The sequence below is a fragment of the Scomber japonicus genome, chromosome 3 (assembly GCF_027409825.1).
Source record: "Scomber japonicus isolate fScoJap1 chromosome 3, fScoJap1.pri, whole genome shotgun sequence".
Classification (NCBI taxonomy): domain Eukaryota; kingdom Metazoa; phylum Chordata; class Actinopteri; order Scombriformes; family Scombridae; genus Scomber; species Scomber japonicus.
Genome location: NC_070580.1, coordinates 19,962,518 through 19,988,992, shown reverse-complemented (window position 1 = coordinate 19,988,992; position 26,475 = coordinate 19,962,518). Strand labels below are relative to the sequence as shown.

At 39.7% G+C, this 26,475-nt stretch overlaps 1 protein-coding gene and 1 long non-coding RNA gene across 7 annotated transcripts in view; one reads left to right on the top strand and one right to left on the bottom strand.

Moving 5' to 3' along the window:
* LOC128355985 (inter-alpha-trypsin inhibitor heavy chain H3-like) overlaps positions 1–12,842 on the bottom strand; it is a 15,434-nt gene extending 2,592 nt beyond the window's left edge. For 2 of the 6 annotated variants that reach the window (XM_053316391.1, XM_053316395.1), the window contains exons 1-21: positions 12,683–12,842; positions 11,309–11,469; positions 11,046–11,150; positions 10,516–10,678; positions 10,296–10,406; positions 9,636–9,764; positions 9,398–9,514; positions 9,015–9,183; positions 8,818–8,928; positions 8,502–8,683; positions 8,191–8,370; positions 7,968–8,089; positions 6,293–6,507; positions 4,690–4,713; positions 4,120–4,146; positions 3,552–3,572; positions 1,769–1,792; positions 1,200–1,226; positions 898–918; positions 190–225; positions 4–39 (exon numbers count right to left, since the gene is read on the bottom strand). In XM_053316391.1, the coding sequence (XP_053172366.1) occupies positions 4–39; positions 190–225; positions 898–918; positions 1,200–1,226; positions 1,769–1,792; positions 3,552–3,572; positions 4,120–4,146; positions 4,690–4,713; positions 6,293–6,507; positions 7,968–8,089; positions 8,191–8,370; positions 8,502–8,683; positions 8,818–8,928; positions 9,015–9,183; positions 9,398–9,514; positions 9,636–9,764; positions 10,296–10,406; positions 10,516–10,678; positions 11,046–11,150; positions 11,309–11,469; positions 12,683–12,754 (2,053 nt within the window). In that variant the 5' untranslated portion in view covers positions 12,755–12,842. The remainder of the gene's footprint in view (positions 1–3; positions 40–189; positions 226–897; positions 919–1,199; positions 1,227–1,768; positions 1,793–3,551; positions 3,573–4,119; positions 4,147–4,689; positions 4,714–6,292; positions 6,508–7,967; positions 8,090–8,190; positions 8,371–8,501; positions 8,684–8,817; positions 8,929–9,014; positions 9,184–9,397; positions 9,515–9,635; positions 9,765–10,295; positions 10,407–10,515; positions 10,679–11,045; positions 11,151–11,308; positions 11,470–12,682) is intronic. The other 4 variants (XM_053316394.1, XM_053316396.1, XM_053316392.1 and 1 more) reach the window with 3 other exon arrangements.
* LOC128355990 (uncharacterized) lies at positions 11,476–26,475 on the top strand. The gene is made up of 2 exons (XR_008321149.1): positions 11,476–12,530; positions 25,860–26,475. It is a non-coding gene; the product is annotated as an uncharacterized LOC128355990 (long non-coding RNA).

Here is a 26,475-nt window from a genome sequence, read left to right as displayed (position 1 = left end):
TACCAGGTATTCTTGGCCGACTATTTCGCATTGCTCCGCCTGTAGGATCATAACCAATGTCAAGGGAGGGCTTCTTGGTTAAAACAACACAAATCCATACACACATACATTAATTTTAGTGAATTACACCAACAGAATGTATCTATCTATTTCTACCATGAATAATATACTGTATGTGCAATACTCTACCAGGTCTCATTAGCCGACTAGTTGGCATTGCTCCGTCTGTAGGATCATAACCAATGTCAAGGGAGGGCTTCTTGGTTAAAACAACACAAATCCATACACACATACATTCATTTTAGTGATTTAATTGACTTTACATGAATTAACAGCCATATTCTGACACCTGAGCTCAACTTCAAAACAAACCACTAAACACGTTACCTGAATCTTCACCACAGGCTGAATCTAACACAGAAACTAATGTTTGTTTATGTCTTAACTAAACAACCAACAACAACTAAAAATGCTTTTAAAATGTGGTTGAAATTTGAAGGGACCAAGAAGTCTTTCTGGTGGAAATTAAGATTCAATAGCACTTTGTGATTTTTCAAGTACTCAATAAACATGATATGGAGGCTTTTTCTTTTTTTGTCTCAGTTGCCTCATTCATTTCAGTCTAAACAGATATTCCACCTGTTGGAATTTATTTTTCATTTTGTAGTTGATTTTGATATTTCATGTCTATATTTTTGTAGACATGCTGCTAATATATTAATCTATAACTGATTATCTTTCATTGTATTATGAAGCAGATGCAAGAACGTTCTATTGATTTTTCAGAGATCAGGTGTTGGCATGCACTCACTGCTTTTTAGTTGACTGTGGGTGATTGGTACCATAATTATACAATTAGAAGGACAGATCAGAATCAGAAAAACAAAAAATGTTTACCTAGATCCATTCTAGTCTGACCTGGAAAATTAAAAGTCACATTTAATGATTTAACATTTGTTATTATCTAACATTTGTATATTGTGATCTTTTTGTAAAAATATAAATTGGTCACAACTATAGCTACCGTAAAATGCAGAAGGAGAGCTTTGCCCTCAGGCTCAGTTTCCTCTTTGCCAGTAGGTATAGTAATGTTATGTATAGTAGGACAAACTGTTCTCTGTCTTCTTGGCACAACTGCTAAGAAGAATTTGTAGTATAATCATATCAGAACAGTGTAGATGTAAACATAATCTACGTACCATTGCCACCTGGAGGACCAGCACTCCCTACAAGAGAAAGAGAAAGGCATGAAATACAGTTACAGATACAGTTGTTAATTTGTATAGAAATAATTAACTGTAATGCCCCAAGGTGTGTCTCTTTGAGTTTTTATGTTATTTTTTGGTTGTGATTTGCATTGATCTGATTAGTCTTTTTAAGCCCTGTATTTATATAATAAAATAAGATTTTAAAATATGACTGCAAGAAATGTACACCACATAGAAGTGTAATACATTTTTGAAACTTTTAATGTTTTTTAAATTCAATTTAGAATAATTTATAACCATTACACACTTCCTGCATATGCATATCATGCAAACAAGGCAATTTGTTATGTCCTGTGTGTATGTCCTTTGTCATAAATACATTTGTTAAATGACCTTTACCTGAGCCACGTTTCTAACAACTTGGGTGTCTCAGGAAATGTGAGTAAGGAATTGTTTTATGCTATTACAACTCTACAGACAACAAAATGGAAGCCTCAATTTAGAGGTAGGACTGGAGGACAGATCAGAATTGGCACAAGACAAAAACAAAAAATGTTTACCTGCAAGTCCTATTCTTCTCGGAGCTGGAAAATTAAAAGTCACATTTAAATATTAAACATTTGTTATTATATGACACATATATATTGTGTTTTTTTTTGTAAAACTATAAATTGGTCACAACTATAGCTACTCTAAAATGCAGAAATACACAGAAGAAGCCTCTAAATGACCTCCAGTAACTACAATTATCAAGTTACTGCAGTCTTAGCTGGAGAGGCCTTACTGTTCTTAAGGTTATTCTGTTCAAAAGATGTGGACGGTCAAATATGTGTTGTGCACTTGTGGGGTTGGTAGTCATACACTTCAGAATTGGTTATCCTTACGTAAAAAAAAATGGAGGCAACCTTAGAAAATGTATTTAAAAAGTTTAATTTCATTTCAAATGTAAATGAATCCAACCCCAAAGAGAATGTGACAAGCCTCTCCAACTGAGACTTTTTGTCACTGGCAAAGCTAACAACATGTTGTAGTGTAACTAAAAAGAAAAGTCTAAAAAAAAAACTAAATCTAAACCATAACTTTCTCCTCATGCTGGGTCCAGACCCGGACCCGGACCTGTTGAGGACTGTTAAATGTTGCCCGAGCGTTTCTATTTTAATGGGCACAGTTTCTCCAACTATTATGGTAAAAACGGAACCCAAAGACCACTGTGCATAGCCAATCTTCTCACATGACACTGATCAGGCAATCAAATCCGTGCATTCGGACACGCGGAGAGACTCAACTGTCAGTGAGATACACACAGAGAAAACAGTTAATATGTGTTGAGCAGTGTTGGGGAAGTTACTCAAGAAATGTAATATATTACACATTACTCGTTACTTGTTTAAAAAGTAATGAGTTACGTTACTTAATTACTCCCTATGGAAAGTAATTACACTACTAGTTACATTACTTTTGTGTTACTCCTTAGCAATGCCTGTGATGTCGTGCAAAAACAAATATCAACAGATAAAATAATGGTTAGGATTAGGCATCTGGAGTGAGGGTTAGAGTAAGAATATCAGGGTAAGCCAATCAGAGGCAGATCAACCCCATTCTGCCATGTCTATGCCATACATGCAGAGGAGCCACTAATATCAATATGTAATACATTTATGAATCAAAAACATTGACTGATTTTCTGTTGGGGTGTTTTCTCAATATAATGTAAAATGTATTGTATTATGAAGAACGAGAAGAAACTGTACTCATGAGGGAGCACCACATAAAATAAATGTAGTCATATCAGAATCATGCAGATGTGTACAGAATCTCATATCTGGCATTAGAATCAGCTGCTATTAAAAACAGAGAGATGATATAAAATGAAGGTGCTCATTTTAAAACACTGATTATGTGTGAATTAGCTTGTACTGTTGGGTCTTAACAGCATGTCTGTACCCAGAGCAGCTTCATCATTCTACTTTCTATTCTATAACAATCGTTTGGTACCATAGCACCAAACAATGTATTATTAATTATTAGTTCAATTAACAATTGTTGATTAATTAACTGCATTTTATACATATATGTTTATGTCCAACTGATACTAAATTAGTGTTTACAAGAATAGAAAGAAGTATTAAATATCAATACTTTGTTTTTTCACATTGGTGTTGCTCACTTGAAGAGGTTTTAGCAGTTCTCCTCGGTTGAAGCATACTTAGTTTCAGGAAATGTGAGTAAGGAATAGTTTTATGCTATTACAACTCTACAGACAACAAAATGGAAGCCTCAAGTTTGAGGTAGGACTGGAGGACAGATCAGAATTGGCATAAGACAAAAACAAAAAATGTTTACCTGCACCCATTGTAATGTGATCTGGAAAATTAAAAGTCACATTTAATGATTTAACATTTGTTACTATCTAACATTTGCATATTGTGGTTTTTTTGTAAAAATATAAATTGGTCACAACTATAGCTACCATAAAATGCAGAAATACACAGTAGAAGCCTCTAAATGACCTCCAGTAACTATAATTACCAAGTTACTGCAGTCTTAGCTGGTATTACACAAGTGCTTTGCATTCATGAAAAAAAGAAAATATGAGATTAGAATTTTGAATCTCCTAATAAAAAAGAAAACTAGTTCAAAATGTTGACACATGTATTTGTGATAGTGGGAAAACTATATAAAAGACAGTTTCATTGTGAGTACATTTGGGTTGAATAAAGGATTTAATGTAATAGAGATCAACTTGCAAAGGACAGCTTTGCCCTCAGGCTCAGTTTCCTCTTTGCCAGTAGGTATAGTAATGTTATGTATAGTAGGACAAACTGTTCTCTGTCTTCTTGGCACAACTGCTAAGAAGAATTTGTAGTATAATCATGTCAGAACAGTGTAGATGTAAACATAATCTACGTACCATAGCCACCTGGAAGACCAGCACTCCCTACAAGAGAAAGAGAAAGGCATGAAATACAGTTACAGATACAGTTGTTAATTTGTATAGAAATAATTAACTGTAATGCCCCAAGGTGTGTCTCTTTGAGTTTTTATGTTATTTTTTGGTTGTGATTTGCATTGATCTGATTAGTCTTTTTAAGCCCTGTATTTATATAATAAAATAAGATTTTAAAATATGACTGAAAAGAAATGAACACCACATAGAAGTGTAATACATTTTTGAAACTTTTAATGTTTTTTAAATTCAATTTAGAATAATTTATAACCATTACACACTTCCTGCATATGCATATCATGCAAACAAGGCAATTTGTTATGTCCTGTGTGTATGTCCTTTGTCATAAATACATTTGTTAAATGACCTTTACCTGAGCCACGTTTCTACCAACTTGGGTGTCTCAGGAAATGTGAGTAAGGAATTGTTTTATGCTATTACAACTCTACAGACAACAAAATGGAAGCCTCAAGTTTGAGGTAGGACTGGAGGACAGATCAGAATTGGCACAAGACAAAAACAAAAAATGTTTACCTGTAAGTCCTATTCTTCTCGGACCTGGAAAATTAAAAGTCACATTTAAATATTAAACATTTGTTATTATATGACACATATATATTGTGTTTTTTTTGTAAAACTATAAATTGGTCACAACTATAGCTACTCTAAAATGCAGAAATACACAGAAGAAGCCTCTAAATGACCTCCAGTAACTACAATTATCAAGTTACTGCAGTCTTAGCTGGAGAGGCCTTACTGTTCTTAAGGTTATTCTGTTCAAAAGATGTGGACGGTCAAATATGTGTTGTGCACTTGTGGGGTTGGTAGTCATACACTTCAGAATTGGTTATCCTTACGTAAAAAAAAATGGAGGCAACCTTAGAAAATGTATTTAAAAAGTTTAATTTCATTTCAAATGTAAATGAATCCAACCCCAAAGAGAATGTGACAAGCCTCTCCAACTGAGACTTTTTGTCACTGGCAAAGCTAACAACATGTTGTAGTGTAACTAAAAAGAAAAGTCTAAAAAAAAAACTAAATCTAAACCATAACTTTCTCCTCATGCTGGGTCCAGACCCGGACCCGGACCTCTTGAGGACTGTTAAATGTTGCCCGAGCGTTTCTATTTTAATGGGCACAGTTTCTCCAACTATTACGGTAAAAACGGAACCCAAAGACCACTGTGCATAGCCAATCTTCTCACATGACACTAATCAGGCAATCAAATCTGTGCATTCGGACACGCGGAGAGACTCAACTGTCAGTGAGATACACACAGAGAAAACAGTTAATATGTGTTGAGCAGTGTTGGGGAAGTTACTCAAGAAATGTAATATATTACACATTACTCGTTACTTGTTTAAAAAGTAATGAGTTACGTTACTTAATTACTCCCTATGGAAAGTAATTACACTACTAGTTACATTACTTTTGTGTTACTCCTTAGCAATGCCTGTGATGTCGTGCAAAAACAAATATCAACAGATAAAATAATGGTTAGGATTAGGCATCTGGAGTGAGGGTTAGAGTAAGAATATCAGGGTAAGCCAATCAGAGGCAGATCAACCCCATTCTGCCATGTCTATGCCATACATGCAGAGGAGCCACTAATATCAATATGTAATACATTTATGAATCAAAAACATTGACTGATTTTCTGTTGGGGTGTTTTCTCAATATAATGTAAAATGTATTGTATTATGAAGAACGAGAAGAAACTGTACTCATGAGGGAGCACCACATAAAATAAATGTAGTCATATCAGAATCATGCAGATGTGTACAGAATCGCATATCTGGCATTAGAATCAGCTGCTATTAAAAACAGAAAGATGATATAAAATGAAGGTGCTCATTTTAAAACACTGATTAAGTGTGAATTAGCTTGTACTGTTGGGTCTTAACAGCATGTCTGTACCCAGAGCAGCTTCATCATTCTACTTTCTATTCTATAACAATCGTTTGGTACCATAGCACCAAACAATGTATTATTAATTATTAGTTCAATTAACAATTGTTGATTAATTAACTGCATTTTATACATATATGTTTATGTCCAACTGATACTAAATTAGTGTTTACCAGAATAGAAAGTATTAAATATCAATACTTTGTTTTTTCACATTGGTGTTGCTCACTTGAAGAGGTTTTAGCAGTTCTCCTCGGTTGAAGCATACTTAGTTGTTCTATTCCTTGTTGTTGACCTTCCTTCGGTTTATGAAGCACCTCTGTGTTCTCCCCTGGAGGCTTTGTGACCACCATGGATGTGAGTGGGGTCACAAAGCTGTACTTGAAGGACAGCGCCAAGGCTTCTTTTCTCACCTCCTCCTCCTCTGCTCCAGATAATTGCAGCCTGTTCAATAATATATCAATATCACAATGTACTAACAATGTACTATCAGAGCACTGCTACCCATCACATCAACATCACATCTTTTGGTTGTATCGACACGGTCCACTTCACACAGTGGAGTCCACATGTTCTACATAGAATGGAGGATGTTACTCTATAATTTGACAATTGCAGTGGATTGCTGTACACTACTTATGTAGATACACTTTGGTGGAAAAAGTAGTCAGATCATTTACTTAAAGGTTTCATATGTAGAAACCAGACATTCCTTCTCAATAACGACATCAAAAGCTTGTATGCTCTTGAGCTTGCGCATTGCGTGAGACTATTGCAGGTAATGGTCCCTCCCTGCGATGGCAGGGCCTGCGAGAGACACTGGCACTGACCACTCGCTGTGGTCAGTGCCATCCGACACTTCAAATGTTACCTCGGGGGCCTCCACTTCACAGTCAGGACTGACCACTTGCAATGGCTAATGGCCTTCAAATATATATATATATTTATATATATGTATATATATATATATATTTATTTATTTATCAATGTGAATAGCTTATTAAGAGTTACATATAGAACCTTTAAGTAAAAGTAAAACTTCAATGTTGAGAATAGTCTATTATAAGTTTAAAGTCCTGCATTTAAAATCCCCTCTCAGTAAAAGTACTTAAGAAGTATACAGAAGTATTAGAAGTATTATCAGCTAAATTTACTTGAAGTATTTAAAGTGAAAGTACTTGTTTTGCAGAATATCCTCTATGATTGATTTATTAAATAAATGTGAAGTACACTATTAGTACTGATGCATCAGTGTGTAAACAGCATGTTACTCTTTTAGCTGATTGAGGTGGAGCTAGTTTCAACCACGTTACATATAGTTAGCTAATTTTGTCCAGTGGTTCCCAAGCTGGGAGTTGGAACCCTCCAAAGGGTCACAAAATGAAACAAAGTCTGTTTGTCTAATCTAATCTTTGTCTAATTCATAATGATGATGATGATGATTATCATTATTATTATTATTATTATTATTATTATTATTATTATTATCATTATTGCAATGAAACCATGTGACAAGACATCTGAGACATGATAAGGAGACTCAACTGATTTTTTGGTAAGGGATCACAGGACAAAGTTGGGAGCTACTGGTTTAATATTTAACAATGTAGGGTAATTTATATGCTGAATTATTTCATGTAAAATTTCAACCAGGAAAATTGTTACCTATTAGTAAGTAACTTTAGCTGTTGAATAAATGAAATGAAATAAAAAGTAAAATATTTTCCTCTAAAATGTAGTGGAAGAATAGGTATCTCATAATGCACGTGAGTATTTGAGAAAATGTATTTACAGTACACTACTTGATTACATTCCGCATTTGTAAATAAATGATCATTTGAAACAGATATTGTATAATATATACAATAATGACTTGAACTTTAAAGTTTTGACATCAAACTTACTGTTTATCCAGGAGCTGTTTGACTGTGAGGTAGGCCCAGACCCTCTGGATATGGCTATCAGAAACTGTTCCAGTGGATTCCACAGTGGTGTTCGTCTCAGAAAACGTCAGCCTTCTTTTACTCTAGCATTGCACAAATTATTCATGACTATGTACACAGGGACAGTGTATCACAAACCTTTTCAGAACATTACAGCTGATGTGCAGTGACAAAGGATCCTCACCGAAATAGCCACAACTTGTGGAGAAAAGGTGTCAATGTCATTGTGAAGGATCTGACCAGCCACCACAATCTCAGAGCCATTATAATACTGGCTGAAGTTAGTCTGGGTTAGATTGGTCCCACCAGTATAGATCATTGTCACATCGGTTAGCAGAGGAGTGGCCACCTCTTCATAGAAACCCTGTTGACATACAGACACAATCAATGTTTAATCTCTCCACAGCCAACCTTGATCCATTTATGCAAATTAAGTCAATCACATGGTTTAAAAAATATTTATATTGTGAGGCAAGTGCAAGTGATTAAAAATACCGTCAGCTGCAAATCAGCATCAGAGTCCTGATAAATCCTTCGTGCTGCACCATTGTTCTGTAGTGACATCTTCTCGAGGAACTCAAAATTTACATCAAAACCAAAACCAAGACAGTAGAGTGGGAATTTTTCTGCTATGGCCTCCTTTACATTTGATAGTATTTGTCTGAGATTTGTCACCCCTGCAATGACACAAGTTGAGGTTGGCCTGTTGAGCTAAAACATTCGCTTATATGATTTATTTGATTTATATGTTGTGATAAGTTATTGCTGGTATTTCTGCAATTGTATATATGCATGTGCGTTTTATTGTAACCTGCGGTTGGATCTCCATCAGTCAGAAGTATAAGGATAGATGCTGCACCCTCTCTGGGATGTACATTCAGCATGTGTGCTCCTTGCAGCACTGCCCCATTAATGTCAGTAGCTGAGGTGGGGGAAAGAAAAAACTTACTTCAATTATGCTGTCAAATGTCCAAATCTTTTACCACAATAATCAGTGAAAAACCTCACATCCTCCACTTTGAATATTCCGTGCAAAATCCTTGGCGCTATCCACGTTTTTCTTGCTGGCCTGAACAAGTTCTCGTTTCCAGTGAAAAATGTTGCCATCAAAAGTGATAAGGCCAAAGTAGTCATCTTCTGCCAGGTCATTCAAGATGCGGATTAATGCTGTTCGGGTCTGAGCAAAAACATTATTCACTCTTTAGAACTTTTATTCAAGTTTTCAGTTTATTTAAAAAAATAAACTATTAAATTATATATAGATCATGACATCTTAATTAAATTGTCTTTAAATGTAAATTATGGTCATCATAAACAAACTGAAAACAATTAAACATGATATTGTATACAGTAGCAATCTGCCATAAACTCACATCAATCAAATACTGTACCTGTTCTATTTTTTTGCCGTTCATGGAGCCACTTTTATCAATAAGAAAGACAAAATTCTTTGGTATGCGGGAAAGACTTGATGGAGCAAAGTGATGAACAAAATATCCATCTGACGTCTTGGAAGGAGTTAGAAGAAAGTTTGATAGTTAGAAAAGAGTTTTTTTTTGGGTTTTTTTTGCGTTAACAGATATTTATGTGCCATTAGACCATTCAAAGTTGAATTAACTCTTGCTGTACCTGGATGTCCCCAATTGAGGCGTCCCTGTTGACATCATAAACAATAACCAGATCTCCATTCATACCCTCCTCTCCACAGTGGTCACATGTTTTTTGTTGATCCTCCGTTGGGTAGAAATATACCCATGCCTGGAAATGGGATGAACTGTTATAGTCTCTTCATAGACATTGAAATCAGTGAAGGGGTTTTGTAGTAGATTCAGCTTTATTTAAGTACCAGTACAGAGAAATGTACACCAGTACAACCAAAGTATTTCTACAGTTTACATATACACAGTAGATAAATATGAATAATGATCATCAGTTGGACATCTATGTAAATAAGTTATATCAACATTTACTTTTTAAAAAAACATTTTATGCATATGCTTATAGTTTGTTTATTTTAAATCGTTTGTGTCTGCATATCCATGTTCAATGCTGGATTTAATTTGTGTTTTTGCTTTTTGCTTTTCTTTGAGTGTTGTGAATGATTGCATGTGTGTTACGTGTAGTATATGACAGAATAAAACCAAAACAAATCGCAATATGAACAAACAACACAAAGGAATGTATAAAACAAATTGATCTAATTTTGAAAATAAGTATGAAATGAGTATGTACATACAGTTTAACAGTTGAATAGCCATTGAGTTAAACGCTTATTGCTTCAAGATTTACCTGTTTGTCTGTATGTGTTTTGGTGATAGCATTAGCCAGGGCATTGGTACTTAGTCCTCCTTTAACCTCCAGGAAACTTATGCCAGCTTTCTCATGAATGTACACATCGACCTGGCATTGAGAATAAAATGAAATGGCTAAAAGCTCTGACAGTGGTGGATTACTAACACCAATGTTAGCCTCAATAATCACTGAGTAGATGCCAACAGGAAAGACGCACCTTGAAGTCTTTGACAGGCTGCATGGGTCGAGCATGGATTTGCAGCTCATACTTGCCAAGCCTGCGCTTCAGCAGTTCCTCATAAGTGAGTTCAAAGGTCACCTTTTTGTGAGCAGCCACAGTCACAGAGGTCTTGAATTCCTCAAGGGTCCTCCCTACAGAGCTGCAACAGAGTCAGAAATCATTGCATTAAAGGAGTGGTTCCCAACTTCCCACCCTTCTCGGCTTGTGATCCCTTAATGACACAATGTTTATTGTGACCCCTTATCACAGGTCCGGGCCTTAGTGAAAGACTGATTTTTCTTTCTAAGAACATTTCAAGGACAATTAGATGCATGGAGATATTATCCTGTGTTTCATGAGAAAAAAAGAAAAAATTGAAACATACTTTTGAATAACAGAAAATGTTGTCTCATTTTGATCCCTTTAATCATCCACCATACTGAAGGACCACAGCCTTGTCCATGCAACACAACATAAAAAACACCTGCATAAGTTTTGGCAACAAAGTGATCCATTGATCTGTATACCTCACAAGGCCAGCGCTTTGGCCACGGGACACAGCCTCAGAGTACTGCTGCTGGGCCTGCTCCTTAGTTTTCACAACACCGTCATACACCTGGCCATCTATAAACCTAAAGAAGACAGAGGAAAAATCTGTTTATACACAAATTCTTGAGCAGCCAATGATGTATTTGGTTGATGTTTCAGTATTTAATTCTTTATGTGTAGATCATTTCTGTTTTTTTTGTTTTTTGTTGTTGTTTGTTTGTTTGTTTCTTTTAACACTCACATTCTGAATTTGCTGATGAAGGCGTTTTTGGGAATTCGGACTTGAAATTCTATTTCCTTTGACTCGTCCATACGATTGGCCACGCGGCTTGTGATGACAGTGGTGGCATAACGACTGTTCACTGTAGAGTTGATGTGGAAGCTGTAGATGTCCCAGTCGTCCTGAGCAAATACAAGAGGCACATTTCACAATTTAAAAAAGAGACTTGGTTGAAATCTCTGGCTAACAACCAGCTGACCAAAGATCAGATGATGGTGAAAAACAAAGAGTTGGTGGGTGGCAAATGCGAAATCTCATTGGTTTAACTTCAGAAACACCCAGTTCTCTTTATTTTTCACCCAGTGTTCACATATTGCATATGACTTTGCACATACGTAAACACCCACAGCCTACTTTCATGGCATAAACATGCGCACACACAAACTTGTTTTTTGTTTTAGGAGGACATGACATTGATTTACATTCATCCCCCTAACCTTAACCCCAATCTTAACCTCAAACCCACTCTTAACTCAAACATTTTCGTCACAGGAACCACACACACAGAGGTTTTTTAAGTTACTTTTGGGGTATTTACATGTGTGCATTCACATAGATTTCCTGGAGGCTTACTTTAACAATAACCACTACTTGCCTAACCCTAATCCTTACCCTAACCTTAACCTAACCGTAATCTCAACCCAAAAAACGCTGTTTAGCAATATTTGGACATGGTCTCTAATTGCACCAGACTGATGGATGTCCATGGAAGTGACTTAAGTTATAGCCACACACACATACACACACACACGTTTGTCTTTATATCCTTGTGAGAACACTTATTGGCATTATGCATTCCCTCGCGCTTTACCATCACAACTTAATGCCTAAACCCATCCTTAAACTGAACCTAAATCAAATTAAAACCAAGTCTAACCCTCATATTGCTCTTTGAAGTTTTGAGGACTGGCCAAAACGTCCTCACAAATGTCATCACAATGCTCGTTTTCAGCTGAAATTGGTTCTCTCAAAGATAAAAAGACAATTATGTATGCACACAAACACAGACACACACACACACACACAGAAAAACAACAATTACAGGTAGACAGCCAGCAGGTCCTTAAACTCGTGCTTCGTGATGCTTATCAAAGAGGCAGAGTTCAGTGTGATGCAACTGAGAGAAAGATATTTTGACATACATAACAAAACCTCAAACACAAGAATAACATATCAGTTAACTGTTCAACACAGTAAAATGTCAAATTGCTCGTTATGGTCTTATGTCCCACACAGGATGAGGAGCATTAGTAAGTAAAATATCAGATACTGTATACAGTAGACTCACTTTCTTTGCAATGATGTTGCTCTGTGGTCAAGGTTTAGTGACCTTACCTTGTTTGGTTGTGTGGTAACAAAAGCCAACAGCAGCCCAAAGAGGGTGATTTGCACCACAGCTCTCTCCATGATGGCTCCCACCAGAGTGAAACTCTGGCAGCTGAAACCGTCTTTTAAACTGACACAGACAGAGGCAGAATTAATGGGTGCACCGTTTTCTAAAGGGCAGGGAACTCTCTCTCTCTCTCTCTCTCTCTCTCTTTCTCTCTCTCCCTCTCCTCTTTAAACAAACCTCTCACTTGTATACGTGCACAAACACACACAAAGCACACACACTTTCACACACATTTTGTATGTTTCTCCTCTATCAGGAACCACACAGCTAACAGAAATGACTAGATGAAAGGTCAGAAATTCAAATCAAACTTTACAAAGTTTTACTCTTGACTTTGGCCTGCCCACTTTGAGAGCTTTTCAACCAATATTGGTTTCAAGTGAACAATATTCAATGTAGGAAAAAGCTTTTGTGAAAGAGTACTTCTGATCAGGTTAGGATTAGGTGGGAGGCGGGGGTGGGGGTGGTACAGCAGGCAAAAGCAATCATACACGTAGCTTTCATTGCAAGCATCAAATAGATCTAAGACAGGAGTCACTGTGTAAAGCAGGATGAAAATAGCTGCGATGTTATACAGAGAGAGGAAAAACCTCGACATGTCATGGAAGATATTCTGCCTTTCAAACAAATATTCAATTTAAATCAAAATAGGGTCACACTGTGCAAACATGGAAGCGGATGTGACGCCCATGCCTGTTGTGGCTGTTGGGCTGGTTGTCTGTCTTTTTTGTATTGCAGATTCCCAGCAGGAGGTGTTGGGTCGTCGTTAGTTGCTGGGAACACAGGTCCCGGTGTTCCCAGCACTATAAGAGCACACTTCACTAGCTCTGGAATGAGAGTGAGAGAGGACAAAGGGGGAACTCTGCTCTCTACTCTCCACGCTCCTTATTTTTGCTTATTTGTTTATTTGCTTCTGTTTCCACCTTACAACACCACTCGCTATTTTGACAAGCATGCATACACACGAACATTACTGATTTACTGACTGCCACACCTCATACCATTCTTTGATATGTTGGTTTTGGGTTAGTCAAAATAAATTATGATTTCCTTGCTTTAATTTCTTGTGTCATCTCCCATTATTTGTTGTGGTTTTGAGTCGGCCATGACAAATTGGGGGCTCATCGAAGTTTGGGTTAGATGTTTTGTTTGGGATATCCAGACGAAGGCATATGACCACATTCTACGCTACTTCTTTTGGCCTCAGCTGAAAAAGGATGTGTCAGAGTACATAAGGTCTTGCCACACCTGTCAAATAAATGGCAAACCAAACCAGGTTATTAAGCCTGCCCCCTTGCACCCAATACCTGCCGTTGGTGAGCCTTTTGAGCATGTTATCATTGACTGTGTTGGACCTCTGCCTCCTTCTAGGTCTGGAGCTAAGTATCTACTTACTGTCATGTGTCAAGCCACCAGGTATCCAGCTGCGTATCCCCTGCGGTCAATCACAACCAGGTCTGTGGTTAGAGCACTCTCACAATTTATTTCCATCTTTGGCATACCCAGGGTTGTCCAAAGTGATCAGGGTTCAAACTTTTCTTCACATTTGTTTGCTCAAGTGTTAAAACAGCTTCAGGTTAAGCACTCTCAGTCGTCAGCCTATCATGCACAAAGCCAGGGGGCACTGGAGAGTTTTCATCAGACGCTGAAGTCACTGCTGCATGCATTTTGCACTGAGTTGGGCACGGATTGGGGAGGTAACCCTAGGAGAGTACTGGTTTTAGTCGCAATGACTTGGTGTTTGCACATTCTGTTCATGGTCCGTTGGCAGTATTGAGGGACAATTTTAAGAGTAGTGAACCTCCACAAAACCTGATTGACCATGTGAATTTGTTCAGGCATAGGCTGTATGTTTCAGGGGAACTGGCAAAAGAGAAGCTGGCTAAAGCTCAGGGGAAGATGAAGTATATTTATGATCAACGGGCTGAGCGGCGTCAATTCAGTCCTGGCAATCAAGTGCTGGCACTTCTACTAATTGTTGGTTCACCTTTTCAGGCCAGGTTCACAGGTCCTCACACAGTGCTGAAGCAGATCTCAGAGGAGAACTATTTTGTTTCTACTCCAGAGCGAAGGAATAACTCACAGCTTTGCCATGTCAATTTGTTGAAGCCGTACTACTCGCATGTTGTTGAACCAAATCTCTATTTAGAAGATGTAGTTATTAACAGTGACAGCTGGACCAGTCATGTCTTGCACATTCATCAGTTATTTGAATATTTGGCTGTGGCAAACCTGACCGTTAATCTAGCAAAATGCGAAATAGCTCGTGCAACAGTAACATATCTCAGACATGTTGTGGGACAGGGCCAGGTCAGGCCAGTGCAGGCAAAGGTGTTGGTTGTGGAGAAATTTTCCACACCAACAACAAAAGAGCTAATGCGGTTCTTAGGAATGGTAGGGTACTACCGCAGGTTCTGTAAGAACTTTTCTTCTGTGGTTGCCCCCCTCACTGATTTGTTAAAAACCAGTGTCAAATATGTGTGGCACCCTATCTGTCAGCAGGCTTTCCAGAACGTTAAGTATGGCGTCATTTCAGTGCCAAAATCCGCGCGCATAAAGACCACTCTCTGCGCGCTCGCCGTCACTCTCTGCATGCTCACAGTCTCTGCGTACACGCTCGGGCTCATTCTCTGCGCGCCGCGGCCACTCTCTGCGCACCTGCTGTCACTCAGCCTTCTACTCGCTCGCCTTTGCTGAGTTTTGGCACAAAGGGGACGGGCATTGAATAGACGGCCCCGCAACCCTCCCTCCTTTCTGATTGGTCACTACTGTCTCCAGGTCAGAGCCAATCCGAGGCAGAGTAGGGCGGGTCATCATTGCGGTTGGCAGCAGAATTTGATTGCGGATCGAGATGTCTAGGCGGTGGGCTAAGGGGAGATTACGTGCAGTGTTGCCAACTTGGCGACTTTCTCGCTAAATCTGGCGACTTTCCAAACACTCATAGCGACTTTTTTCCTCAAAAGCGACTAGCGACAAATCTAGCGACTTTTTCTGGTGTTATTGGAGACTCTGAAGTGGAAGCACATATCGTTACTGTCCTCAACGAGTAGTGGGTGCTGCCGTGAGCCCCTCCCCTGTCCCAAAGCACTCACAGGTGGTCAGGTTCACAGTAGCCTCACACAGCTGCAGTCAGAGCAGAGAGGAGACCCACACCCCAAACCCCTCCGCATCCACCCTGCATAACAGTCTTTTGATTCAATTTGATATTCTAACATTTAACAATACAGAACAAAATTGATTTACATTTAATACAAACAAGCCAAGAATCAACATAAGAAAGCTCATTTGTAGTTCTTAACATATTTAGGGTTTTTTAACTCACTTTTTGTCTCTCCCAAGATGTTATTTCTCTCTCCTACAGCGTCCATTACAATAACATGCAAATGGTAATTATGCAAATTAGGCGATGACGTCATTTAGCGACTTCTAGCGGCTTTTAGGCCAGCCAATAGCTACTTTCCTTACTGAGGAGTTGGCAACACTGATTACGTGTATTTAGACGATCCCCACCGAGGGAGGACCTAATTTTCTGTGTACATCTTAATTTTTCAACAAATCAAACAAAAATTGTTGGCACTCTTACCTCTTTCACATTTTTTGTTTATCGGTAACTTTGTCTGAGTTATCGGTTCTGGCAAACCGAGCGGGCAGCTATGCTCGGGGTCCGACATGCATGACGTCATTGCAGTTATTGTCTAATGACAATAAATAAAATAATAAATATATAAATATATATTTATTTATGTATTATGTGTGTGCGTTCATTAATTGTCCTTTTAAATAAGTTAACTGTGAACCTCAACTTCAGGAACCTGCTGTTATTCCAGCTAACTGTGGCTACCACAGAGACTGCTACAGCCACTTCACCAACGTCACAAACATAAAACGAGCCTAGAGAAGATTTGAAAAGGCACCTTTATTTCACAAAGAGGCAAGGTGTCCGATAAGAAAAGAATAGTCATGTCAATGTGAATCTTGACCTTCAGCTGTGAATCTGTGAAGAAAAAGAATAGAAATTAGCATGAAAACACAATGACATTATGCACATTACATTTGAGAACCAAACTTTGTCTTTAACTCATATGACATAAGTTTATTACACTGTTTATTAGAATTATGTGGGGGACAAAAAAAATCAGATATACAACAACAATAACAACTTTCTTGCTGGATGTTCCTGGTGTTTCCCCCTGAGCCCCCTGCAGCACATAAATGTTAGCCTCTAACAGGTCTGCCGAGCCGGCCGCTCCCCCTCTGCCCTTGGTGGAAGACAAATGTGCATGGTCTGCATGCATTCTCTGGATGTGACACTGTGAGCGCTATACATGGGGTGGGGAAAACCAAAGCTTATAAAAAGCTAATTTCCCAGAGACAATACATCACCCTGTTTAGAGAACTAGGAACAGGTTTCTCTCCATCCCCAGAGTTCTGCAAGGCAGTGGAGGAGCATGATAAGGTAAACAATGTTAAGCACTTAAAACAAAGGATCAACCAATAATCAGCATGGCCGATATTTGGCATTTTTATGGTAATCGGCATCGGCCGTTTTTTCCACCGATAACCGATACACTAAGTTTATTTGGAAACCATAGACTGTATATAAGAAATGGACGTAACATCCGTGACGTCACCCATTGGTTTTTGGACTGCTGCTCGGAAGCCAATAGTATCGAATCTGGGCGGCGCCATCTTGAAAATTTCAGGTGCATGCTGGGAAAAAAAGAACACGGATTCTACTTATATGGGCATGAGGCGGGACCATGGCAGGAAGTGTGGGCGGGACAATGGGCGGGACGGGGAGGTTTACGAGCCTATGGCTGTGAGGGCTGGATCTCTATACAGTTCACTGATAGAGATCCATTCAACTCAGCACGCTTGTATCTATCTTGATGTCTATGCTGCCTACCCGACCCACCGCAACCCACACACCGAAAATGGAGGGAAAATCACAATTCGAGGTAAACTCGTAAACTTTACAGCCAAGTGTTAAAGTAGCTTAGTAATGTGACATACCTAATTGCATGCATGTATATAATCATCAAATATTAAGAGAGGAGTAACGTTAGTTACGTGTGTAATGCTAATGTTAACTGTTGCCTGTATTGACGTGCTGGCTGTCAGAGCTAACGTTAGCACACGTAGAAAATAGCTTATTGAACTAACGTTATCATTCTGTGTTTTTAACTGTTATCATATACTGTTAAGGGCAGTTGGTACACACCAAGTAACATTACTTCAGTAAGGATATTTTTTGCAAGTGTTGTTCATTTCATTGTCAAAAACAACAGATCTATTGGAATTATTTCTTTATCTTTCAGGAAAAAAATATCACTGCTACCACTATGGCATGTGGACCTGCTAAAGGAAGGCGAAGTGAGTATTATTTACTTGTTAGTTAGTTACTTAGATAGTTACTTGTATAACTAACTAACTAACAATAACTTAACTACTTATATATAATTCAAGGGAATAATGTATTTATAGATAAATTAACTGTGTGGAGCTAATGTATTAAAAGTTATTTCCTCTTTGTCTTTATAGTTTATAATCTGATACATTTCTCTTTATAATGTTTTTTCTCCATCCAGTGAATGTTTGGATAATTGGTGACAGCTACGTCCGGCGTGGGGCTGAGAGAGCTGCAGAGACCATGGGGGACAACCTTGGTCACGACAACCTGCTCGTCCAGTGGTTCGCCTGGGGTGGCCTGAGGTGGAAAAGCCTTGTCCCTTTTTTCCGCAGGTCCCTACAAGGAAGAGCAGTGCCGGACGTCCTCCTCATCCACTGCGGCTGTTGGAAACGCGCTCCTTTGGCTCTTATGCAGCTGTCTCTCTCTGCCTGAAGTCACCACTCTTGGCTGTGTAACAATGTCCTGCCTACAGCGCCCACTGATTGGCTGCACAGCACAACTGACAGCCAATCAACTGCAGCTTCTAGATGCAGCGCCACAGAGAAGAGAGGACTGCTCCACGAAGCAGCAGTGCGGTGTTTGAAGGCAAGCCTTGCCCGTGCACACATTGGGCCCTAGGGGTGCTTGAGCCCCTTTTTGCCTCGTATTAAAAAGTGCCCTCTGTGTGTGTTTTTTTTTGTTTTTTTTAAAAATAACATTAATAAATTCCGGAGGTACAAAAACTCCACGGTATTCTACCGTACCCATGTCCTTGTAATACAGGTTGTTGTGTGTGTTGAGCCTGCTGCTCCTCTGTCCGTTGCGGCTCCGCTCGGTCACAGAGCCGCCAGAGGAGGAGAGAGAGAGAGAGAGCGGCGAGTGAGTGAGAGGGAGAGAAGCAGTTGAGGAGACGTGACAGTGGAGCAACTTGAACCTGTGAGTTATGGTCTAACTAGTTAATAACTAACTAGGTAATATTTCAGAAAAACGCTCTATTTTTGTCAATGTGTCAACGTCTATTTTTGCCGGACGTGGGAGCACGGCGCATCAATTCAGCACAGTGTACCAAATACAAAATAAAACACTGGGTTAATTTTCAAAATAAAATGCACCGTGTTTACGGCGGATCATATTTCCCTCACTAAGGTACAGGTCTGAGGTTTAGATATAACGTTTATTGTGACTTTGCTATGTATGGGCTAACAAAAAAGTAATAATAATAATAATAACATAGTAATTTCAGCATTCTTGGATATAAGCTGTAGGTTATCTGTGTTTGAAATATTACCATCTGTATTTAAACTTGATTCATGTTGATTATGCCTGCAGCAGAATGCCAAAAGAAGAATGGATACAGAGAAGGAAGGAGAAGGAGCGCCAGGAAGCAGCTAAGGGTAGCAGGCCTCTCAATGCATGGCTAAAATCTAGTACGAGCACCAGAATTGAAGAAAGAGCACAGACCTCAGAAAGTGTTACACCTGAAAGAGAGGAGGAGAGTGTAGAATGAACACCTGAGAGAGAGGAGGAGAGTGTAGAAGGAACACCTGAGAGAAAAGAGGCTGTAGATGCAACTCCTGACACAGAGGAAGCCATAGAAATTCTGGTAAATGTTGGGGAGGAAGAGTCCCCAGGAAGGGAAGCAGATGATACTACTGCTGACCATAGATGAGGGTGAAGTTGAAGGAGCTACAAGTAATGTAGGAGAAGAGGTCTTATCGAATATTGCACTCTTAAAGTATCCTACAGATCCTGCCCACCAACAAGCTTTTGATCTAAAATGTAATGCCAGCTATGTCAAAATGTGTGTTGATAGAGGACCATGTCAACTTGTACTCAGATGTACCAAAAATGCAGATGGACGATCATTTCAAAGAAACTGGTATAACACTAGGCCCTGGTTGGAATACTCACCAGACAAGGATGGCATGTTCTGCTTCAGCTGTCGTCTTACAGCAAGTCTGATTGGAGAGTGGCTGGGTTAAACAACTGGAGAAAAGGGCTTGAAAAACTACAAGAGCATGCAAACTCAGAGACCCACTTAACAAGCATGGTGCGATGGAACACTTTCAAAAAGAGCGCATTACAAGCAGCTCTTGATGTATCAGACATTCAAGGCAAGGCGATGAGAGAGCGAGAGAAACAAAGAAGCAGGGAAATTTTGACTAGACTGATTGACATAATTGTATATCTCACACGACAGGGAAAGGTTCTCAAGGGTGATGACGAGTCTTCTGCAAGCTCAAACCAGGGCAACTTCCTTGAACTTGTGAAAGTGTTCAGCCAATATGATAGTGTTCTCAAGCTACATTTAGATAGTGTAAAAGAGAAGAAAGTTGGTAAGAAAAAGAGTTGGGTTTCATTACTCTCAAACAGGATACGATGGCGCTGCCAATATGAGTGGTCAGTACAAAGGACTGCAACCTGGAGAACGTGTCATTCAACTACAGAAGCTCTCTGACACACGCTGGGCATGTAGGGAGAAAGCCCTGAAGGCCCTCAACAAGGTGATGGATGCTGTGGTGAAGGTCCTCACTGATCTGACAGTCCAAGAGCCTCCAGATACTGCTGCTGGTGATGCAAGAATGTACCTTAATGCCATCGACTTTGAGTTCTTACTGTGCCTTGCAATAGCCACACCAGTTTTTGATGTCACTGCACTTGCCTCTGATGCACTGCAGAACGAGGGCATTGACCTGTCCACGGCATATAGTGTTGTTGGAGGAGTGATGGATACCTTGTCCAATCTGAGAACAGAAGAACAGTTTTCCAAACTGTTCAAGAATGCCACAGAAAAGGCAGAGGCTTCTGGGATCAGCATCTCCACAGTCCCCCCGGGAAAGAAAAGGCAGAGGAAGGTTCCTGCAAAGTATAAACACAGTTCTACTGAAGCCACAGAGAGCCACTCCTTCAAATCAGTAGAGTACTACAGAGTGAAGATGTACTATCCATTCCTTGATGTTCTTTCTCAGGAACTACATAGGAGATTGAAGGGAGATGGGAAGACACAGTCCTTCAAAGTACTCAGTGCACTCCACAGTTTGACGAAGGCCAGCAACTGGGTAGGTAAAGATGCCATGGTTCGTGACTCTACTGAAGCTATTCACACGCTGTGTGAATTCTATGGAGGAGAAGAAGAGAAGCTGAAGACAGAGCTCAGAGTTTTCCATGCTTCTTTCCAAGACACACTGAAGGGGATCTTAAGAACGCTAAGAGACAACAGTGGACATGACATCTTCCCAGCACTGGAGGAAATGAGAATATATGCCACGATTCCAGTGTCCACTGCAACAGTAGAGAGGTCTTTCTCCAAGCTAAAGCTGGTGAAAAACTCACTCAGAAGCCTAAAAAAAACACCCATGAAAATTAAATTTTTTTTTCTTATTTCTTAATTTAAATTTTTATTATATATCGGTGACAGATAGTTGCTGTACAGACGTGACTTTTATTTCTCCTTACAAATGAATGAATGCGCTCGCAACTCTCACCGGAACCGGCTTCATAACATCCCGTCTTTATTGATGTCCGGCATGAAAATGAAGGCGGAAACTTAGTTCCGGCCCGTTGACTGTCAACATGACAAAGCATTTATGGTGCGCGAGAGCTGTTCAACAGCACCACACACAGACTGAACAGCGCCACACACAGACTACTAGCCCCCTACTTTGCCTACAGACAGCTTATTGAGTGTGCGACCCTTGTGGGTGAGTTAACCATGAGTTTATCTAAAAAAAGAAAATTTTCAGAAGAAAATAGAGAATTTAATCCTGCTTGGACAGATTCATTTGCCTTCACTGCCAACAACGCTGGCTTACCTGTGTGCTTGATATGTGGTGAGAATTTATCAAACAACAAAAAAAGTAACAGACATTTTCAAAGCAAGCACTCAGCATTTGGACAAAAATATCAAACTGAAGATGAGCGAAAGAGAGCAATTTCAGAACTGCTACGGAAAGTTGAGCTGAGCAAACACACTTTCAAGAAGTGGATGACCGCTCCAAATTCAACCACAGCTGCTAGTTTTGTGGCAGCTCAGGAGATTGTAAGGAGGGGGAAACCGTCCACAGACGGAGAATACATGAAAGAGTCATTTATAAAAATATCAGAGCATCTATTCTCCGACTTCAAAAACAAAGAAGAAATTGTTCAGAAAATTAGAGATATGCCTCTCTCTGCAAAGACCGTCAAGGACCGGACCATTAAAATGGCAACAAACATCACCAGTAAGCAAATTGATTGATTGACATAAATTCAGCTCAAGCATATTCAATTGCCTGTGATGAGTCAAGTGATGTCAACGATATTGAGCAGACAGCACTGTTATGCAGATATGTGAACTCTGATGGGCCGCAGGAAGAACTGATTGAACTTATACCACTAAAGGGCCAAACACGGGGACAGGACATTTGTGAGGCTGTTGTGAATTGTCTCAAAGCCAAAGAAATAAACACCACTCACCTGGTGTCCGTGTCTACTGATGGGGCACCCAGTATGAGAGGAGCACAGAAGGGCTTTGTGAATTTACTTCAAAAGTCACTGGATCGAGAGCTGATGACGTTTCACTGCATCTTGCACCAAGAAGCACTGTGCGCTCAAACATTCCCCCCCGAGTGTGTGGAAGTGATGAACCTCGTTATTAAAATAGTGAACAAAATAACTGCAAACGGATTAAACCACCGAGAGTTTCGTTCATTATTAGAGGAAGTCGACAGCGCATATTCAGATCTCCTGCTGCACAACAGAGTCCGGTGGCTGTCAAGGGGAGACGTGCTGAAACGCTTGGCTGCTTGTCTGGGACATGTTAAAACCATCTTGGGCAACAAAGGCCTCAGCTATCCCGAACTGGGAGACCTCGATTGGCTGGGAAAATTTTATTTCATGGTGGATATGACAAGTCACTTAAACAGGCTGAATAAGAATCTCCAGGGAAAGGGAAGCACAGCCCTGCAGATGCTGGAGGATGTTTTGGCGTTTGAGCGCAAAATGACAGTGTTTGCCAGAGATGTAGAGAGAGGTACACTCTCTCACTTCCCCACCCTGAGAGAGTTCAAAGAAGAAAATAATCACATAAATTATGATTATTTACATCGTGCAATTATTTCAATGCAAAAGAAAAAATGTAAATGTTCATTCGCTATTGGGAGATCTAGGGCAGGAAAGGGTGCACTCCTCCTGTTTTTGACCCCAATAGACACCGTCTGCTATCAGTGGTCTCATGCCCCCTTTACCCACATCATTTTCTTGGTTTTCTTCATTGGTGTGTCATCGTCTCTGTCTTTTCTTCCTCTCTTTCATCTCTGTTCGTCATGTTGTTAGTTGGAGTCACCTGCAAACTCACTGATTCACTCCCTGAAGTGGTCGGCTGCCCCTCCTGTAGTTGTACAATGTAACTTCAAGGACATGAATGTTTGGTGTCACAGCTGTGGAAACAAGAGTGTGACTCCACTTAGCCTGTCTGCTTTCTTGTTTTCCAATTGAATGTGCCCCACAGGGATGAATGTGTGACCGTGCAAGTGTTTCTCCTTGTGAGTCTGACTGCACACTAGCACACAAGTGTGTCCCAGAATATCACGTGTACACATGCCATAGCAGCAATATCCCCTGGTTGTAGAGGATTATGTAAAACTGTGCTGCAACCTGTTAAAATGTTTTGTCCTGAGTCAGAATACAGCTTGCTAAGCGGCAAAATGTGGGCACTGCATCATTTTTAAAGCTCTCGAGTGGGAGGTCTAGAATTTTTAATTGAGGCCAGGCTAAGATCTAAAGATTACAAACCTTTACAGCACTTTGGTAAAGAGACTCAGGTTTCACCTATAAGGATTCTGACCTAACTTTGACTTACAGCAGGTTGTCTCTCCTTTGCAGTGCGAGTGTGGTGATAGGAGCTCCCAAGGCAACACAAACCAGGTCAATGTTAAAGAAGGAGGTTCTGTCTTCTACTGTTCATGGAGACTCATCAGATTGTCACACAATTAAGTTTGATACTGAAGGTAAGCCTTATGACTAACACAAATACAGATGAGGGCAAAATTAATGGTACCCTTGCATTTCATTAAATAAATTAATGATTTATGTTTCATAAGAGAAAAAGCAAACATTGAAACATACTTTTGAATAACAGAAATATGTTGTCTCATTTTGATCCCTTTAATCATCCACCATACTGAAGGACCACAGCCTTGTCCATGCAACACAACATAAAAAACACCTGCATAAGTTCTGGCAACAAACTGATCCATTGACCTGTATACCTCACAAGGCCAGCGCTTTCGCCACGGGACACAGCCTCAGAATACTGCTGCTGGGCCTGCTCCTTAGTTTTCACAACACCGTCCATCTATAAACCTAAAGAAGACAGAGGAAAAGTCTGTTTATACACGAATTCTTGAGCAGTCAATGATGTATTTGCTTGATGTTTCAGTATTTAATTCTTTATGTGTAGATCATTTCTGTGTTCTTTTCTTTTTTGTTGTTTGATTGTTTGTTTGTTTGTTTTAACACTCACATTCTGAATTTGCTGATGAAGGCGTTTTCTGACTTGAAATTCTATTTCCTTTGACTCGTCCATACGGCTTGTGATGACAGTGGTGGCATAACGACTGTTCACTGTAGAGTTGATGTGGAAGCTGTAGATGTCCCAGTCGTCCTGAGCAAATACAAGAGGCACATTTCACAATTTAAAGTATTTTTTTGCCTTTAATGGACAGGTTAGTAGAGATAGACAGGAAACAGGAGGCAGAGAGAGGGGGAATGACATGCAGGATAAGACCGCTCGGTGCGGGATTCGAAACGGGGTCGCCTGCAGCAAGGACTGTAGCCTCTACACATGGGGCGGGTGCTCTACCCGCTGAGCTATGCTCAACCCATATTTCACAATTTAAAAAAGAGACTTGGTTGAAATCACTGGCTAACAACCAGCTGACCAAAGATCAGATGATGGTGAAAAACAAAGAGTTGGTGGGTGGCAAATGCGAAATCTCATTGGTTTAACTTCAGAAACACCCAATTCTCTGACTTACATTCATCCCCCTAACCCTAGCCTTAACCCCAATCTTAACCTTAAACTTAGTCTTAACTCTAAAAAACTTTTCATCACAGGAACCACACACACAGAGGTTTTTTAAGTTACTTTTGGGGTATTTACATGTGTGCATTCACATTGATTTCCTGGAGGCGTACCTTAACAATAACCACTACTTGCCTAACCCTAATCCTTACCCTAACCTTAACCTAACCGTAATCTCAACACTGACCCAAAAAACACTGTTTAGCAATATTTGGACATGGTCGATAATTGCACCAGACTGATGGACGTCCATGAAAGTGACTTAAGTTATAGCCACACACACACACATACACGCATTCCCTCACACTTTACCATCACAATTTAATGCCTAAACCCACCCCTAATCCTAAACTGAACCTAAATCAAATTAAAACCAAGTCTTGACCCTCATATTGCTATTTTTGAGAACTGGCCAAAACGTCCTCACAAATGTCATAACAATGCTCGTTTTCAGCTGAAATTGGTTCTCTCAAAGATAGAAAGACAATCGTCCATGCACACGTGCGCACACACACAGAAAAACTACAATTACAGGTAGACAGCCAGCAGGTCCTTAAACCTGTGCTTCGTGACACTTATCAAAGAGGAATAATTTAGCGTGTTGCAACAGAGAGAAAGATATTGTGACATACATAACAAAACCTCAAATACAAGAATAACATATCAGTTTCAACACAGTAAAATTTCTTTTGTGGTAAAATATCACATGCAATAGAAAAGGAACAATGGAGGCAACTCATTATGGTCTTATGTCCCACACAGGATGAGGAGCATTAGTAAGTAAAATATCAGATACTGTATTCAATAGACTCAGTTTCTTTGCAATGATGTTGCTCTGTGGTCAAGGTTTAATGACCGTACCTTATTTTGTTGCATGGTGGCAAAAGCCAACAGCAGCCCAAAGAGGGTGATTTGCACCACAGTTCTCTCCATGATGGCTCCCACCAGAGTGAAACTCTGGCAGCTGAAACCGTCTTTTAAACTCAGACAGACGGGCAGAATTAATGGGTGCACCGTTTTCTAAAGGGCAGGGAACTCTCTCTCTCTCTTTCTCACTCTCTCTCCTCTTTAAACAAACCTCTCACTTGTATACATGCACAAACACACACAAAGCACACACACTTTCACACAAATTTTGTATGTTTCTCCTCTATCAGGAACCACACAGCTAACAGGATTTACTGGATGAAAGGTCAGAAATTCAAATCAAACTTTACAAAGTTTTACTCTTGACTTTGGCCTGCGCAGTTCAAAGCTTTTCAACCAACATTGGTTTCAAGTGA